General features: G+C 49.1%; 2 protein-coding genes across 8 annotated transcripts in view; both read left to right on the plus strand.

Annotated features, from left to right (window-relative positions):
* Window positions 1–210: 210 nt before the first annotated feature.
* Window positions 211–687, plus strand: LOC112303706 (small ribosomal subunit protein eS25-like; the record flags this gene model as incomplete). Its single annotated transcript, XM_045194529.2, has 1 exon — window positions 211–687. A coding segment is annotated over one exon (477 nt), but the record flags the coding sequence as incomplete, so codon positions are not given.
* A 1,471-nt stretch (window positions 688–2,158) lies between these two features.
* The window catches only part of BCL2L1 (BCL2 like 1), a 43,454-nt gene continuing 27,097 nt past the window's right edge, over window positions 2,159–18,515 (plus strand). The window contains exons 1-2 of one of the 7 annotated variants that reach the window (XM_024559846.4): window positions 2,159–2,261; window positions 3,726–4,401. In XM_024559846.4, the coding sequence (XP_024415614.1) occupies window positions 3,838–4,401 (564 nt within the window). In that variant the 5' untranslated portion in view covers window positions 2,159–2,261; window positions 3,726–3,837. Of the gene's footprint in view, window positions 2,377–2,569; window positions 3,468–3,707; window positions 4,402–18,515 lie in introns of those variants that run through there. The other 6 variants (XM_024559847.3, XM_045194513.3, XM_045194514.3 and 3 more) reach the window with 6 other exon arrangements.

Here is an 18,515-nt window from a genome sequence, read left to right on the forward strand (position 1 = left end):
CTTTCAACACATTTTCCCCTTTCATGAAGGGTGATTTATGAGCAAGTGCACCTGCCCACACAGCACTAAGTATTCAGCAGTTTTTGACCAAAAACAGCATGACCCCCGTGCTCCACCCTCCCAATTCACCCAATCTCACTCCAAGGAATAGATTAAAAAAAAAAAAAAAAAGTCCTCCAAGGGAAACGTTTGCCAATGTGGAGGAGGTGAAACAAAAACAGCAGGAGCACTAAAAGACATCAAAATTGGAGTGATTGCTGGCACTCCTCGAGTTTCGCTGTGCCGCCCAAGGACGACAAGAAGAAGAAAGACACTGGAAAATTGGCCGAGAAAGACAAAGACCCAGTGAACAAATCTGGGGTCCAGGCCAAAAAGAAGAAGTGGTCCAAAGGCAAAGCTCGGGACAAGCTCAATAACCTAGTCTTGTTTGACAAAGCGACATATGACAAACTCTGTAACGAAGTTCCCAACTACAAGCTCATAACCCCAGCTATTGTCTCTGAGCAACTGAAGGTCTGCGGTTCCTTGGCCAGAGCAGTCCCTCAGGAGCTCTGTAGTGAAGGGCTTATTAAACTAGCTTCAAAGCACAGAGCTCAAGTAATTTACACCAGACACACCAAAGGTGGGGATGCCCCAGCTGTTGGTGAAGATGCATGGACAACAGGTTCCACCAGCTGTACATTTTGAAAAATAAAACTTTATTAAATCAGTAAAAAAAGAGAAGGCCTCAAAATCGATGAGTTCAAAAACTGTTTTGGGCACCGGAAAAAATGTCTCAGTAAGTGTGTTGCGTCAAATGGAGAGCACTTTGAAGGCGACTGAAGTTTAAACATATAAGAATAAATATACAATTAAAAATAAATAAATTCTGGTTTGGGGGGTTCCCCCTCATGTGTATATATAAATATTAATCCTCACCCGAGGATATGTTTTCATTGATTTTAGAGAGGAAGGGAGAGAGACAAACATCGATGTGAGAGAGAAACATCCATCGGTTGCCTCCCATAAGCACGCTGTCCAGGATGGAAACTGCAACCTAGTATGTGCCTTGACCTGGACAGGAAACCACAGCCTTTGGTGCATGGGAGGACACTCCAACCAACTGAGCCACCCGACCAGGGCTTTGGTATGTTTTAAACATTGTTTTCCTGTATACTTACTTTTTAATCAATTAAATTAACACAAAATAAAACATCTCCCAATGTTTAGAACCAAGTGCAGCTTACTTCCATGATCAACTTTCCAACCTCCTCTCACACCACATTTGCCCTTCCTTACTACCTTCCAGGCTCACTGCTTCTCCTTCAGCTTCTGGAACACGCCCAAATCTTCCTGCCTCAGGACACCCTGCACCAGCTGCTCCCTATGCCTAGGTTGATATTCATTAGCCTTTTCCCACGGGTTGGCATTTTCTTCTACTTCCACTCTTGGGTTCTATGTCATCTCCTCAAAGAGGACACACCCAGCTGCTCTACATGAACAATTGTTGAATAAATGCCTGTTTCCCTCACTGGGCCGGGCTTACATCCCTGACCACCCAGTCAAAAGTAGCATCTCTCCCTTCACCCTCTTTTTGACGAATCACGATTTATTTTTTTCATAGCACTAGTTACTATTTGAAATACCTTGTTTGTGTATTTTCTTAGTTGTTTACTGTCTCTCTCCATCTAAAGGGTCGAAAAGGTGCCCATGAAAGCAGGGACCATGTTTTTTCTTGTTCCCAAGTCTATCTTCAGCCACCCAAACAATAAACATTTGATGAGTGGATTTATGCAGCGTATACTATGGACGATGCACTGTTCTATGGACTTCACAAACAACAACTTTTTAATCCTCACAGTAACTCAGTGTTGGAGTTTGATTTTTACCCATTTTACAGTCACAGAAATTAAGGCACAGGGCTGTTGATGAACTTGACCAACTGGAGTTGGAATCTCAAACTCAATATTCTTAGCCAAAACGAAATGCTTTTCCGATATATAAGCTAACAGATGGATGAAACTGACTGAATTAATGAATGGAAATGTGAATGTAAACGTTGATTTTTTTTTTTTTTTTTTTTACGTCTCCGGATTCCCCAGATGTGCCACAAGGGGGCGCGCGCTTCCAGGTCTTGACGCCAGTCGTGCACTCCTTCTGCGTCTCGGGCTCGCGCGCGCTGCCGCGGCACCGGAAGTGACTGAGCTTGCAAGTTCTCCAGATCTCTTCAGGGGAAACTGAGGCCGGCTCGTTCGGAAGAGACAGAGCGAGCTGTTAGCCAGGTAGGCCAGCCCGGGTCAGCGGCGCGGAACTCGGCCGCGAAGAGCTCTGGCGTCTGGAAACGACCTGGCGGAGGAAGGGGGGAATGTGGTCCCCCACGGCTTGCGGGGCTCGCAGGTGAGAGCACCGCCTCCCCGATGCGTGGCAGGCGCTGCGCCCAATGGGAGCCCTCGCCGTCCCGCTTCCGTGCCGACTAGGTTCTTTGATTGGTTACGCCGGGCAGGCCGCTGGGGGCGAGACCAGAAAGGTCTAGGGGCGCCCCTGAGGGAGAGCAGTTGCCTAGCAACGGGGCGGTGGCCCAGCGGGTACCCGGCCCAGCGCGCGCGAGAAGGCGCGAGGCCACAGCCCACCCGCCCCGGGCTCCGGAGAGGTTCCTCCCCTGGCCCCCAAGCCCTCCCGGGGGCGCCAGGAAGCCGCATCGGGCCTGGTTCCAGGAAAACGTGGTCTCAGCTGTGGGGGGTCCTCGAGCAGGCCTCAACCCTTCTCCCCGACCGGAGGAGAGGCCGGGCGCCTCACCCTCACCCGGTCTTTGTGCAGGGCGCCGGCGGCCATTATGTCCGTTCGGGAAATGGAGGACCCGGCAATCCCCTACCGCCAACGCCGCGTCCAGGGCCTTTGGGGAATTCAAAGAATACCAGCGGCGTTTCTGGGGAGTCCCCGGTCTTCAGCCTCCCGGAAAGGCCCGGGGATGGTCTTTCCGAAGTCAGACCTCAGATCTGAGGCAGTTTCCCCTTCCCTCTGTCCCTCATGGAAACCTTGAGCCCCATTCAGAAGTCCCTTCAGGGTTTCGGAAGCCTCACCCTGGGTCGGTACTTAAATAGAACAACAACAACAACAAAAACCCCTAAAGCCCACATAAGCCACCTCAGGGAGAATTCTCCTGGCTCCCAGTAGGAGGCGGAGAGCCAGGAGCGTGCGAGAGCGAGGGGGCTGGGCTCCCGGGTGGCAGGAGGCCGCCCTCATTCTGGGCGATGGAGGAGGAAGCAAGCGAGGTGGCGGGTTTCTGAGCTTCGTAATTCCTGTGTCGCCCTCTGGGGTCCCAGCCGGCTGGGTCGCATGATCCCTCCAGCCGGAGCTGGGTTGTTTTGCCAGCCACCTCGGGGCCAGCTGAATTACCGGCATCCGGGCTGCCACCTCCTCCGCCGACCTATGATACAAAAGATCTTCCGGGGGGCTGCACCTGCCTGACTTCTGAAACGGATTTGAATGTAGGTGAAGCGCGGGGGGGTGGGTACGGATGGGGGGCAGACAGCTTTGGAGAAAAGGGGGTGGCTGGAATTTAAAAAAATATGCCGGTGTGATGATTCAGAGCCCACTGGTGCTTTCAATTGGACTTCATTGAAGTCTGTGGGAAGCTAGACCCACAAAGAACCATCTCTGGTATCTGGAGGTGGAATGTGATGTTGTAGGTTAAATAGCTTGCATATTAATTTCTTTTCTTCCTGAAGCTCTTTCTCTCCCTTCAGAACCTTATCTTGGCTTTGGATCTCAGAAGACAGCCACTAAGTAGAGACCAGACTCAGTGAGTGAGCAGGTGTTTTGGACAATGGACTGGTCGAGCCCATCCCTATTATAAAAATGTCTCAGAGCAACCGGGAGCTGGTGGTTGACTTTATCGCCTACAAGCTTTCCCAGAAAGGATACAGCTGGAGTCAGTTTAGTGATGTGGAAGAGAACAGAACTGAGGCCCCAGAAGGAACTGAATCAGAGATGGAGACCCCCAGTGCCATCAATGGCAACCCATCCTGGCACCTGGCGGACAGCCCCGCGGTGAATGGAGCCACCGGCCACAGCAGTAGCTTGGATGCCCGGGAGGTGATTCCCATGGCAGCGGTGAAGCAAGCGCTGAGGGAGGCAGGCGATGAGTTTGAACTGAGGTACCGGCGGGCATTCAGCGACCTGACATCCCAGCTCCACATCACCCCAGGGACAGCATATCAGAGCTTTGAGCAGGTAGTGAATGAACTCTTCCGGGATGGGGTGAACTGGGGTCGCATTGTGGCCTTTTTCTCCTTCGGTGGGGCACTGTGTGTGGAAAGCGTAGACAAGGAGATGCAGGTATTGGTGAGTCGGATCGCAGCTTGGATGGCCACTTACCTGAATGACCACCTAGAGCCTTGGATCCAGGAGAACGGCGGCTGGGTAAGGATCGCCCCCCTTGTGTGTCCCTTTTCCCTGGCCTCTCTCTGGTCAGAGAGAGCCTCACCAGCCTTTCTCTGTATCTGTTTCTGTTGTGCTGGGTGATTACCACACGTTTGCTAAGGAGACGTGACTGGCCTTGTTGCACCACAAGAGGTTAACTGTTCTGGAATCCAGATGACCTAGTTAGTTCTCGAAGGACCAGGCGTCTTCCATTCTGGTCACCCTCATGACCCCACTCTTTCATACTCGTGTTCTAGTTTCTCAGTGGAGGAAAGCGTAGCCTGTTTGTTGGCTTGAGAGTGGGAAGTTAGTCTGGTGTTCCCCAAACCCTGACACAATGGCTCGCCGCGCAAAGGGCTGATGAGTATAATGCCTGGAGAAGATAGTGAGTATCGGTGACCCGTGAGCCTCTCCATTCCGACTCCCCCAGGGATGTCTGCCCTGGGCTTCCCTCCCCCGCATCAAATTCTCTTTATTTCAGAGTTTGCATACCTGCTATTCTCTCAGGAAAGGGCTGGGCCAGGCAGGAGTTCCCACTGGCTCGGATGGCTGAGGATTGTCTGATTTTAGGGCAGTGGCCAGTTGTGCTTGTGCTGCACCCCTGTGTTCATTTGCTCTGAAGTGTGCGGCTTTCTGCACGGCTGGCCTGCTTGCTGAGCTCTTGCTGTGTCACGCATTAAGCCTGGACTTTGTACCTCACTGCCTAGGATCGGTTGGGGAGCTCCAGCTGTTCTGCCTGTTGCTTTCCTGCCAGGGCCCTGAGAGCACCGTTTGCTGGCAGAGCAAGAACCGAGTCTGTGGGGCCCTATGGGACATCAAGATTCAGTGGCTGACTTCAGAATCAAACTGACATCTGTTTGAGTCCCAGCACTGGGCTTACTTACCTAGCCGCATGACCTTGGATAGACCACTTTACCTTGAGCCTCAGTTTCTTCCACTAAAAAATTGTGGCAAGCCCTCCTTGACTTTCAGGGTATTGTAAATCTCGGAGCTAATGTGAGCACAGTCACTGACTCCAACAGGTTTGCTGTAGGAGTCGTTCTTGGTCCCAGGCCCTCTCTCTGGGCCCAGGAGTCATGCCTCTTTGCTTTCCCGGGGAGGGAGAGTTCTTTTGCCTGTCACCAAGTCAGGATGAGATTGTGGTGAGCGAATCCGTACCAGGGGTCATTGTAGACAGTGTTTGCTCTTCTACAGTGAACTCAGTCTTATTTCCTTGCTATCTCCCTGCCTAGGGGAAGTGCAGGGTTTACGAGAGGTAGTCTGTCCCCTCAGAATACCCCTAAAATTGAGCAGGCTGTGGGAAATAAGTCATCTATTGAAGGAGCTGAGGTGGAAGGGGCCATGCACCGTGGACTCGGGAATGTCAAGAATGCAATTATCCATGGGCTGGGACTAGGGCGTGGCAGGCACTTCAGTTTACCACTGAGCAGAGACCTCTGAGTTGGCCCTGGAACCCCACCCCCTGTCTTATTTCCCATTTCTTTGCAACTTCATCCACTCTTCCCACTGTCTGTCCTTGCACTAAGTAAAGAGATCGAGTCAGAGGTCAGATGACTGGGGTGGGAGTGGGGGAGGTAAAGGTGGAGGGCTCTCTAGAGCTAAGGCTGACCAGACTTGAAAGCCATTCTGTAAATGAACTCCCTGGGGGGATAAATGATTAAATAGTTCCTGTTGGTTTGTTCAATGACCTCTCCTTCCCTCCTGCTTTGATTCTCTTTGGGGGCAAATATTTGTTCAGCTGATTACAGGAGGGACAGGATTCCAGTGCTTCAGACACACCCTCTGAGGCATCTCCAGGTAGAAACTTGGGCCACTTGCCTACTTTGCATGACTGTTGTCTTTGGCCAGTGGTCCTAATAACAGGTGAGTGGTTGCCAGCTATTATTAACAAAAGGCAATCCTGGAGAGGTTCCTCGTCTGCCAGCCAGCCTCTCCAGCGTTGTTCTACCTGGGCCAGAGAATTGCTAGTCACCCCGCATTGCACGTGAGAAGAGGTTTCAGACACAGCACTGGGCAGGTTCAGTAGACAGCCACTGGAGTGAAATTCCATTTTCTCTCTTTCTGCTCAAGAATTGCCAGAGCTTGTGGGACAACATACCATATATCACGTCCTCTTTGGTGAACATTAGGGATGCGTGCAGATGAGCCAGTTTTGTTAGAACAATTTCTGGGCATGCATTTTCGCTGAGGTAGAAGACATTGACTCAGGATCCTTTGGGGAGATGGTACCCCCCACTTTCCTCTCAGGTACCATTGTGTGAGCTGCACAGAGTGGCTGCTGCAGTGGCATCTCCTGGAGGCCGTGGCTGGGGGATCCGTGAGTGTAGGAGTTATGGGTCATTCCATCCTCGGATAGTCTCTAAACGTAACATCCTTACCGGAAAAGGAAAGGAAATGAGCTTTTATGGAGTGCATCTTATGTTCAAGGCATTGTGTTAGTTAGGTCTTCTACTAATGCAACCACAATTTATTGAGCATCCACTATGAGGTACCTCCACTGCATTAGGTGCTAGCCATGAGCCAGACATGGCACCTTTCCTCATGGAAATGACATGCTGTTTTATATATTCCACACAATAACCTTCCAAGGTAGGTAAGTTTAACCCCAGTGTACCTGTGTGGCTAAGTGACTGGCCTCAGGTATCCCATAGCCAGTTAAGTGACTGAATGAGAAGTTACATGTAGGTTGGCCTGACTTCAAAGTCTAAACTCTTCCCATCCTTATCAGGTTCTCCACGGAGCAATAAAGTGACCCCAGCATACTAGCATAGAGAGCCAGAGATGCTGTTGGGCCAAGTAAAACATGCCAGTGGAGGTGCTCACTCTGGTCTGGGATCCTGGCATTGTTTAGTTAGCTGCGGGAAGGACAGGGCTTCTGTCGGCAGGAGCAGGCTCCTGAAGGCATGTGTGGAGCCTCAGATTCTGGCACTGGGAAAGCTCGAGTGACTATCAAAGGTTTGCCCAGTCAGAGTGGGCTTCTTGATCATTTTTTCGTTGTTAAAATCCTCTCAGGTCCCACCAATAGATTAAGAATGATGTGCATGGAGGGAGCGGGTGGCCTGCCTCAGGTATGCCTACTTAATTGTGGAGGGTGCTCCACAGACTGGAATTCCAGGCTCATAGCCATACCACCGCTTGCCTGGAGTCACCTGGCAAGATGCTGAGCCTGTTTGTCTCTTGTCTGTCCATCTCTCCCACCTATAAAATGGAATAATGATAGCCACCTGCCATAGCTCGACTCTAGTAAAGGATTTAGACAAAGGCCCTTCCTCGGCCTTAATTGTAGGGTGGAAGCACCCCTTTTAATGAATAGATTGCTTGCCTCAGAAGACTGAACTTTGCCCCCAGAGTTTCTGAACAAATAAGTCAGCCTCTGAGATATTCACCCAGAATGGTATATGATGTGACCTTTCCTGAAGGGACAGAGTGTTTCTGGAGCTTTCCAGTGGGAATGTGGACAGTTACGGCTTGAGGACCGAGGTGGGCCAGGACATTTTGGGATTGCTGTCCCTGGGAAACCCTGTAGCGAGACGGAAACACCGTTGTTGAGAGCAGTGAGCAGGGTGGGAGAGAAAACGTAATTTGGCCTTTCCCGGTCTTCACGGCTCTGTGGTATTCTACTTTCTGTAGGCTGCTGCTTACCTGTTCTGGCTGCTTGGGCATAGATACATGTTTAGCTGAAATACTTCAGCGACCTTTGCAGGTCTCAGCAGCTTTGGCAGTTCTGCGGTTTTCTCGGGGAAACCCCATTAGAAACCCCAAATGTGGAAATTTTCAGTAATGTCATTCAGGTTCCAAAGTGAGATAGAAGTGTCTCTCGGGCTCCCCCTCGAAGAACCCAGCTCTGGATGTACATTTGAGGTTGCTGTTAAAACTATCACCACCACAGGGTTTTCCAGACTTCCTACGACGAATCTCCCCAGTAGCCCCATGAGGCCCTTCAGCCTCTGGTAGAAAATTACCCGGGTATTTTTTCAGGGGGCCCCAGTGGAACCCAGAGGGTTTTCTTGACTTCAGTGTGGGCAGTCACCAGACTTCTTTGGGCTGCAGGAAGCAACAGTTGTTCGCTGTCTCTTCCCAGACAGGTATCTGTCCTGAGGCCAGTGGGCCTGAGTGTCCGCTTCTACGCCCAGCCTCCCTGGTTTTTCCAGTGCCCTCAGCTCTTCACCCTCCCAGACAGGTATCTGTCCTGAGGCCAGTGGGCCTGAGTGTCCGCTTCTATGCCCAGCCTCCCTGGTTTTTCCCGTGCCCTCAGCTCTTCACCCTGGGCTTGCTTTCGGCAACGGTGTTTTTTCTTGGTATAGTATGTATAGGTTTAGAGGTAATTCCCAGTGAGCTGCTCTTCTACAGAAACGTAATCTCCTACTACGTTAATTAGCAGGGCCCTGTCCCCATCCCCAACCTCCAGCCTAATTCCACTGAGTCCTCCCCAAGGACTCCCTCTCCTTTCTTGGAAGGAGTCACTCTGCTCCTGGATCTGCTTCTCTTCTGTTCCTCTAGCCGACGGCCTGTCTTCCCCATTCCCAGTTGGCAGACCCAAGTCACACAATCCCACTGGGTCTTTGTTTAGCCTGGGGAAGAGAAAACCCAGGAGAATATGATCACCGGTTTCGAATATCTGAAGGAAGAGGGGCTCAGTCTTTTTATTGGTAGTACCCAGCAGAATTTGGATAAGTAAGAGGAAAATAACAGTGGTAGAGTTTAAATGAGTGTAAAGAAGGCACTTCTAAAGCTACCACATCTCTATCAGCTTTAGGAGCTTCCTGAGTGTCCTAGTCCACACTTACTTCCTCAGCACTGAGCAGAGGTCTTAGGCATAGTGCGTACCTGGTGGGAGAGATGCCCGCTGAATTTCTGAAGAAACAGCCGCTTATCAAACCAGAATAATAGTCATGGGAATTGCCCCTCACCTAATCATTTATTCATTGATTCAAACGGTATTTATTGAACTCCCAATATGTGTCAGACTGTCGTAGGTACCAGAGGTACAGCATTAAATAAAACAAATTTTTTGCCCTCGTGGAGTTTACATTCCAGTGGGAAGAGAGAGGCAGTAAGCATGTAATTGCACCTATCCATATGCATATATACTCGTATATCTTCGTGCTTGCGCGCACACACTATGTGTATATATATATATACACGGATATATACGTACATTGTATATACTTAACTAAGGTTAAGGTTCTCACTGGCCTTGTGGCAGACTCCATCATTGTTGCGCATTTCACATTAGTTATATTTTAGGGCGGCTCTTTCCTTTCAGCAGCTGCAAGTATTTTAACTGCAAAAGTTAACTAATTTCGGGATCAATGTAGGGTAGTTTATCACAGACCCCACACCAATAATACTCCCGATTTTTGTAGTGCTTCACCGTTTAGCGCTTTCCTATCCACCTTGCCTTTCTGATGCTCATGGCCACCTAGGGAGGTGAGCTGGAGGGAGATCAGGCTGAGAAGGAGAAGCAGCTTGCCCAAGGTCACATCAGGAGGAAGATGCAGGGTTCAGACTTTCAAATCAGGACTTGACCACTTGCTGCGTGGCCTTGGGCAGGCCTTTTAACTTGTAAATGGTATAATAGTAGTGCCTTTTTCTGGAGATTCAGTGAGTGAGATCAAGTCTTAAGGCTCTCGGAGTAGTGACTGTTGGGATCAGCAGCAAACAGCAGCTGCATCCTACGGCTTCTTTAATCACGTCATCTGGCTTCCCATTTATTACATACTGATTTTTGCAAGTAGTTTTTTGAAGAAAGAGACCGTCTTTGGAGTTTTCAGCTACTTGGTTTTATCCCTGATGAGACTCTCGGGCCAGGCTGGAGCCTTACAGCCACCTCCAAGCTACAGGGCTTTTTTGGGCAGACTCCAGAGCTCCCCTCGGAACTAGAGGTTTTTCTCTTGCTCTTCAGGAAATGCCATTGCCATGACTTCCATGGACTGCTTCCTGTCCCAACCCAGCAGCCAGATTCCTGCGAGCGAGAGTATGGAAACTGGAGAGTAATGTCCCTAAAGGCTCCCCCCTACACAAACTACTTTTTTTGGACCAGTCCCTCCCTTTCCTCTTGCCATTTACTTTCTTTTCTTCCTCCCCCTTTACCCTTCACCCAGCTTCTCTCTCCAGCCTCTGATCATCCTCTTAAGATTTAGAAAATGCATTTCTACTTAGGTCAGACCTTTCTACCAAGCCCATGCTGGGGGTTGGTCAGGACTCCTGGGTTCTCTCCATGGCTCCTGCACTCAGTAGCAGTTTCAGTCTTTGACTTTAACCAAAGGGACATTAAGCCTGTCACTTGCAGCACCTTATGTCATCCATTAACCCTGAGTTCCCCCAGGGGTCCCCACTCACCCCTACACAGGACGGAAACTCCTAAGAGAGATCTTAGAGGTTTGGCACATATAAATCCTGCCTCTTGGAAATTGATGACAGAGGGTAGAGTGAAGTGGAGCCTGTCACCCCCACCACCCCACCACCCATACCTCCACCCAGGCACCTTTCAGGAGGAAGCTAGGTTGAAAGCGTTGTTGGACAATCGTGAGGCATGGGAGATAGCTTGGGAGGGGATTGGAACGCACTCAACTATGCCTCAGATCCTTTGTTCTGCTCTTGAAAGGGAAACATTCCCCTCCCTCCTCCCTGGCCACACACACGTGCCTTTGTTCCCCTGAGTCAGGCGGCTGGGAACACAGTGTCCCTTCCAAGGAGCCTGACTTGCCTCCCCAGAGGCTGGCCTCTTGGTCAGTGGGACTGGGATTTTTTTGCTCAGGAGCCCCCAGCCTCAGGTCCTTTCCATAAAGAATTGATCTCAGAAGCTAAGAACTTGCCTAGAAACAGCTGCCAGGGACTTACCTCGAATTATTCCATGGGATGCCCGTGTCCCAGGATTAAACAGTCTCTCTTATTCTGCTTGGTGATTAATATTATTGTTGACATCACTATTAATAGCACCTCACATTTATCAAGTGCTTACTCAATGCCAAGCATTGTTTAAAGTGCTTTAGATGTATGAATTTATTTCATTCGCACACCACCACCCTGGAGTTGGTACTATTATTATCCAGATGAAGAAACTGAGGTACTGAGAGGTTAAGCAGCTTATGCAAGGTAGCACAGTTAGTAAGTGGCAAAACCTGGGAGGGGGCTTCCAAGGTCCCACACTTTAAGCACTACACTGTCCCTCCTGTCCCCCCTGTTCCAGTGTCAAGATGATTGTTGTCCAGTGCTCACTGTGTGGCAGGCCTTTTACCAGCATCTCTGTGTCACTATCCCAGCAGATTCCGGAGGGATTGGTTAGCAGCAGGCAGAGTCTGTCTTTAAAACCAAGTTTGTTGTACTCCAAAGTTTATGTTATCTTTAATCCTGCCCCAACCCAGCAGCCAGATTCCTTAAAAATCCTACAAGGTAGGTGGTGTTGTCTCTATTTTATGGTTGAGAAATCTGAGGCTCGGGCAACAGCGGCATGCTCAGGGTCTCATAGGCTAGTGCCAGGAGGACCTGCGATTCAAACTTGAGGTGTTCAACTTCACATTTTACTGCCTTAGTAGTCTGATAATTGCTTTTATGTGCATGAAAACGCTTTATAATTTAGCAGACTTCTTTGTATACATCATTTTATAGTGAGGTAGTTTAGATAGGTATGCTCAGTTTCATTTCAGAGTGGAAACTAAGGTGTGGGGCTTGTCCCACAGCAAATAATAGAGCCAGACTGAGAATCCATGTTCTGGCTTGGAAAGCGCGTGTTATCGATGTTACCTACTTTCCCTAAGGCTGGTTCATTGCTCAGAGCTGTCTTTAGAGTTTTTTATTCGTTAAGACAGCTGATACTGATGAATGGTTTATGTGTGCTAAATGCTGCAGAGACTGGATATTGCAGGGAGCGGGACTGGGTTTCATGCCTCAGTGTTCTGTTTTTATGGCCCACACCTTGGGCCTGGTTGGGATCCCGTCATCAGGCTGTGTGCATCACCGATCTGTCCCCTCAGTTCCCGGATGTGCCAGGCAAGGTTTCTCCTAGTTAGTATGCATTGATCACCTTCAGTACACCCAGTAGATAAAACTCGACTCCAGTTTGAAACTTAGCTCGATTTCTTGCTGGTGGCGTAACACTAGGCAAATCAGCTTCAAATCCTCATTCATAAATCTGAGAGAGTAGTATCAACCTACCAGAGCACACGAGGCTTAAACTAGAAAGTGAAACACAAGTGTTTTTCAGTAATAATAACATACTCTATGTTGAGTGCTGGCTTTGTGCCAGGTGCTATGTTTATGCCTTTGACTTCATCATCTTGATTGGTCCTCACAACCGCTCTGATGTGAAGATGGAGAATTCAGAGCCTCAAGAGGTTCTGTAACGCATCCACAGCAACACACCTTGTGCATCTTGCACTCAGATATATCTGGTGCCAAAGCCTACCCTCAGGCCACTGCATCATAGCTTCTTTGCAGGCCCAGACTGGCTGATTTCACCCTGAGTACTTGGCACAGGGCCTCGGGTTCGGCAAGGGCTTAGCCAGGGTCTGCTCAGTGAACATGAAGGGTTGTTATTATTAGGTGTAGGTTACACTACAAAAATGTCTCTGTCCCTAAGGAAGCAAACTCATTTGAAGCAGTACCCAAAACACTCAGTAAATGGCTCCAGGCAAACTGTGCCAAATCTGTGGTGTGGACTCCAGAAGCGGAAGAAGACAAACCCACTGGCTGCATCCTACAGGTGTCCTGGACTCCTGCCAAGCCAGCCCACTTCCATGATCAGCCACTCAATTGATGACCCAGAGGCCTCCACTCTCAGCCTGCATCATCAGTGTGCACCCTCTCCCTCACCCACCGCATCACCAACCCAGACCTTCTTCTGTGCCAATTGTGGAGTGTCAGAAAGGGGAAAGGTCACTAAGGGCTTGAATAATAGTTTTCTCAGCAGTGTGGCTTTGTGTAATTCACACTGAGTCCTCAGTTTCCTCATTTGTAAAGTGAAGGTAATAGTCATCCCTTGGTGACGATAATAGCAGTAATCTCTTTCTCATAGGCTGCTGTGTTTCTTCTGCCCGGATCACTCCTCCTGTAGATCTGATTAGGGCTGTCATCTTCTTTGGGTCTCAACTCAAATATCACCTCAACAGAGGCTACTCGTGTTTATGTGTTTACTGTGCATCTCCTCCAGTAAAACCTAAACTCCCAGGGTGTAGGGTCTTTGTCTCATTTTTACCTTTATCTCCAGCATTTAGCAGATTGCTTGACACATAGGAGACACTCAACAAATACTTGGTGAATGAGTGACTCTGTAGCCCACCTAGCACAGTGCCTGACATACATACAGAATGCTCAGTCAGTGTAAGGCATTATTATTATCTGTTAGGAAGATGTGGGCTATGAAGGCTTTCAGGGAGTGAAAAGAGTGTGGCATGGATGGGCTTGGTAGGTAAGAACCACCCAGACAGATCTGGAGGGTGGATTGTGTATGAAGCATTTGGGAGATGGTGAGGAGGCAGACTGGCTGAAGAGAGTGTGGGTTGTCATTGAAACAGGTCACAAAAAAGGGGGCAGTGACTGATGGAGGCCTCTGGGAAGAGGGTTGGGGATGGTTGATAGTAGAGGTGGGCCCAATGGGATGAGGCCCAACACCAGAGGGTGAGACCAGGTCTTCAGTTAAACCCTGGGAAAGAGAATCCCTTGCCAGTCCGGGTTCAGCAGACCAAGCTACAGGGAGATAAAAGCCAGAGGCACCTGCGACCTGCAGATCAGGTAGGCTGCCCTGGTTGTTATTTTGGGGCTCTGGGCCAGGTGCAGATTCAAAGACTTGATTGAAGCCTTTTGGCAATTCTGGTCTCAGCAGGGTAAACATCACCTGTCTCCTGCCACCTGTGACAACAATGCCAGGAAGGTACCCTGGGTAGGCTCAAAGGGGCCCAGCTTTCTTGCTGCCCTAGTGGAGCAAGAAATACCCCCTAGCAGAAGCCACTCCTTCCCTGCCCCGTGGCTCCCTTCTGAAGAGCTCAGGTGGTAATAAGGTGCCTACTGCCCAAAAGTGACCCCCCGCCTTCCCCTCCGTGGTTTCTGCTTGTGGACGTCTAAAGTGGGGCTTTGGGAGCCGTTGACAGCTGGGCCCAGCTGGGGGAAGGGGTCGATTTGGGAACAGGTGCAGATTTCGGGGAGGGTGGGGCCTGAAGGGAAGTAGGGATCTTGGTAGGCTGCAAAATTTCCCTTCCCACCCCCATGCCACAGCTGGCTTCTCCAGGAACCTGATGACCTAGTTACAATGCTTAGAAATTGTTAGCTAAGCTTGCAGTTCAGGGTTGTATCAGTCCCTCCTCTCTGAGGCTTCTTGGGTCCAAACAGGGCCCTGACATTCCCCCAAGGGGGTTCCATGTGAAGGACACACACCACATCACATGTACAGGCTTCTTGCCCAAGAGAGTAAAGAACCAATCAGGCTTCTTCCCTTCTTCCCTGGTGTGCTCCCCACCCCATCCCGGGGAGGAAAGACTACCCTGCCCTGCCTCCTTCTTTCTCTCCCTGGGAGCTTGGTAGGTGGCAACTGGAGGTCACAAACTTCTTTCTTGGACATTCAGCAGAGAGGGGAGGTTAGGGATAGCTAGAGCATGCCTAATCATTCCCACCCTTACCTTGCTCATCTCAGTGGAGTAAAGAAGAATCTGTTGAGGACTGTGGAGGCACCAGCACTCCAGGCAGTAGCTACTCCTGGGATTCCTGATGCCTACCTCTACAGTGCCTCTCCGGGAGAAGTTCATCACTATTAAGAGTCAGGTACAATATTTGACAAACCAGTGCTGAATCCTGCTTGCTGTATAGCTATCCTGAGATGAATTACTTAATCTCCCCCAGCCTTAGTTTTCTCTTCTACAAAAAGGGGATAATATATAATGCTTTTCTTGAAAGAGTCTTATATGCATGAAAATAACTGGGAAGGTACATGGAGCATGTAGCCTGGAGCCTGGTATACAGTAATTACTCCCCAGTATGGCAGCTACTGTTACTGTTTTATCAAATTGCCTTCACAGGTGATCAAGTTGCTGTCATTGCTATTGGAGCTATTCTTTTGATAAAGTACGAGGATATCTTTTGAACCAAGATCTTGGAGATCTTAAGATTCGAAACTGTGACTCAACCTTGTTTCCTACCCTCCTCCACAACAAGGTCCCCAAGTCATGCTTTGTGCGCTGTAAGCATTGACCAGTGTTGCAGAGTAGGCATTTGGCAATAGTGCGTATTTTCTTCGATCTTTGCCAAGTGCCTCCAATAAACAGGGACCTCATCCTCTGCTTTATTCACGGCTATATCCCTAGATTCTGCCACAGAACCTAAATATAGAAGGTGCTCAATTATATTTGTTGGCTGAGTGGATTGAGTATAAAGTATGTAGAAGCATGCCTAGCGCACAGTAGGCATGGCAAGTGTTTGAATGATTAAACAAGGTGTTGTGGAAGCTCTGGAGTTTTTCCAGGATGGCCCCATTTCTTGTTTGCTTTGTGGCCATAAGTCTCTTGCCCAAGCTCTGCCTGTTGCCTCATCTGTTGAAGAAAGATAACACCCCACTTGCCTCCCTCATGGGCTAGCTGCAAGGCCCAAGGAGATGATAGATGAAAAAGCACTTTCAGAACTATGTTTGGTCTCGTTGCTCCTCCTTGTTGAGGTTACATCCGTAGCCGTGTCATTCATTCATTCAACCAACAAGCATTTTTTTTTTTTTCTTAAATCTGCACTTGATGATATGTTTACTGATTTTGGTGTCGGGGGGGAGAGAGAAAGAGAGAGAGAAAAAACATTGATCGGTTGCAGTTGCCTCCCGTATGCTTTCTGACCAGGCATCAAACCTGCAAGCTAGGTATGTGCCCTGACTGAGGATTGAACCCGCAACCCTTTTTGTATGGGATGACTCTCCAGCCCACTGGACCACCCAGCCAGGGCAGCCAACAGGCATTTTTTGAATGGAAGCAATACCCTAGCTCTCTCATTTATCTGGCTTCACATTGGACAAACTACTTTATTTCTCTAAGCCTCTGGACATCTATAAATTGGAAATAATACTCATTTCACAGGATTGCTGGGAGAAAGACTAAGCAAGGTGCTCTGAGCTTATTAAGGATGGAAACTGTCTCAATCACTCCTATCAGCTACTATTAGGCCTAGCACTAGGTGGCTAAGTGTTTAGTGACTGAGTTAACGAACATTCATAATGATGAGTGGTGTATGCCCAGTGACTGATGGAGGGGAAAAGCTTACCAAAGCTAGGTCTTTTCTTTCCTCTCACTGTGAAGTTAGATCATTCATTGATTGAGCCATCAGTTACCTTCTGTAGTCAAATTACCAGGCAAGGTTGGGCTTCTGAATGTGACTCAAGTGGAAAGTAGAAATGAGTATTAATTATTCCTAACTCCAGGATGTCCCTGTCCCATCTCGGTGTACTGCTGAGTGGGAGCTCTGGCTTGGCCAGGATCAGTCTGCATACACATAAAACTGTGAGGCACAGCAGGCCTAGCCCCACACTTACCTCATTCAGGACGAGAACACCCACCCTATGTTCTACTGCTACTTGGCTAGAAAATGTTCACAGCACCCACATTCATATGGAACCCTAGGGGTTAACATATCAAGGAAGTCCCCAGGTGGTCACTCAGAAATGGCCCTTTGGGGCAGGGTCCATGGAGGGGTCCAAGCCTAAGGCTCAGTGTCCCCTGGGACTCAGTCAAGCAGCAGGTGCAGGCATGAGGCCCCAGGCTGGTGGCTAAGTAATGAAACTGAAAGATATGTAGGGCCAGACAAGAAGTCAACCCTGAGGAAACAGCCTGCCTATCCATGCCAGGTGTCGGGCACCTGGTGGCAGTTTCTGAGTCTGAATTACTTGGTTGTGGTTCCAATTTAGTACCCCAAGTCTCAGTGATGGGAGTCCAGGGAACTCCAGAGCAAAGTCTACAGTTGGCACCCAGGTCAGTGCCTTTGAACCCCTCTCAGACCCTGTCAGGGTAAAAGAGGCCTTTCCTGTGGGCTCCACAGCACCTACTATTGGAAGATCTGCAGGGACAATGGAATAATGGCCACAGCTCCCTTTACGGGGTGCCTGCACTATGCTGGAGGCTTTTTAAGAGGATGGGATCATTTTGTTACTGGAATTACGGGCTCTGAAGTCAGAGCTGAGTTTGAATCTGGGCTCCATCATGTAGCAGCTGTTTGATAGGGCACATTCCTCTCCCTTTCTGAACCTCGGTTCCCCTGCCTGCCAAATGGAGGTAGTAATACTTGCCTCAAGATTTTTGTAAGGATGAGGTAAGATCATACGTGTCAAACTTAGCACAGATGTTAGTCATTTTAGTAATAGCTAACATCTATTGAGCACTTACACTTCAGTGTTTCATATTAATTCATTGAATTCTCAAAACCGTACCATCAAGGTAGGTACTCTTACTATTCTCATTTTACAGAGGAAAATAATGAGGCATAAGGAAGTTAAGGAATTTGCCCAAAGATGCACAGCTAATAAGTGCTGAAGTCATGATTTGAACCCAGGCAGTCTGGCTCCGAAGTCCATTTGTGCTGCCTCAGGTTAAGGAAGGCCTCGCAAGTGTTACTGCTGTTACTCTTGTATCCAACATTGTAGCTGTCTGTGGCTTTTGGTCTGTCTGCTGAGTTCTGTCTGTGGCTTTTGGTATGTCTGCTGAATTCTGAGCTCAGTAAAGTCAAGAACCCCGTCTTAATCACCTTGCATCCCCAGAGACCAACATAGTACTCATAGTACTCATTAATATTTGCTTAATGGCTGAGAATATTTCCTCTCTTCATTAATCAATCGGTAGCTCTTTAGCGACCATTTCCTATAGGCTAGATTTGAGCTAAATCGTGGGAGGAATGCAAAGTACAACTATGCCTCTATAATTGGAAGATGGGGGGTGGGAGGCATTCCAGAGTACTGTGTCATTGGCAGAAACTTCACACTGGAGACAGAAACAATACAGGTGGCTTAGCGATGTATTCCAAGCTGGGATTCCCACCCCTCCCTGATTGGGCCACTCCCTCCATCTCTTGCAGAACCTGGTGAGGCAGATTACCTACTCCTGCCCAGGGCAAAAACCACTCCTTGGCTTCCTCTCTAGTGAGGAGGATGCATCATC

This window comes from Desmodus rotundus, chromosome 6 (assembly GCF_022682495.2).
Source record: "Desmodus rotundus isolate HL8 chromosome 6, HLdesRot8A.1, whole genome shotgun sequence".
NCBI lineage: Eukaryota > Metazoa > Chordata > Mammalia > Chiroptera > Phyllostomidae > Desmodus > Desmodus rotundus.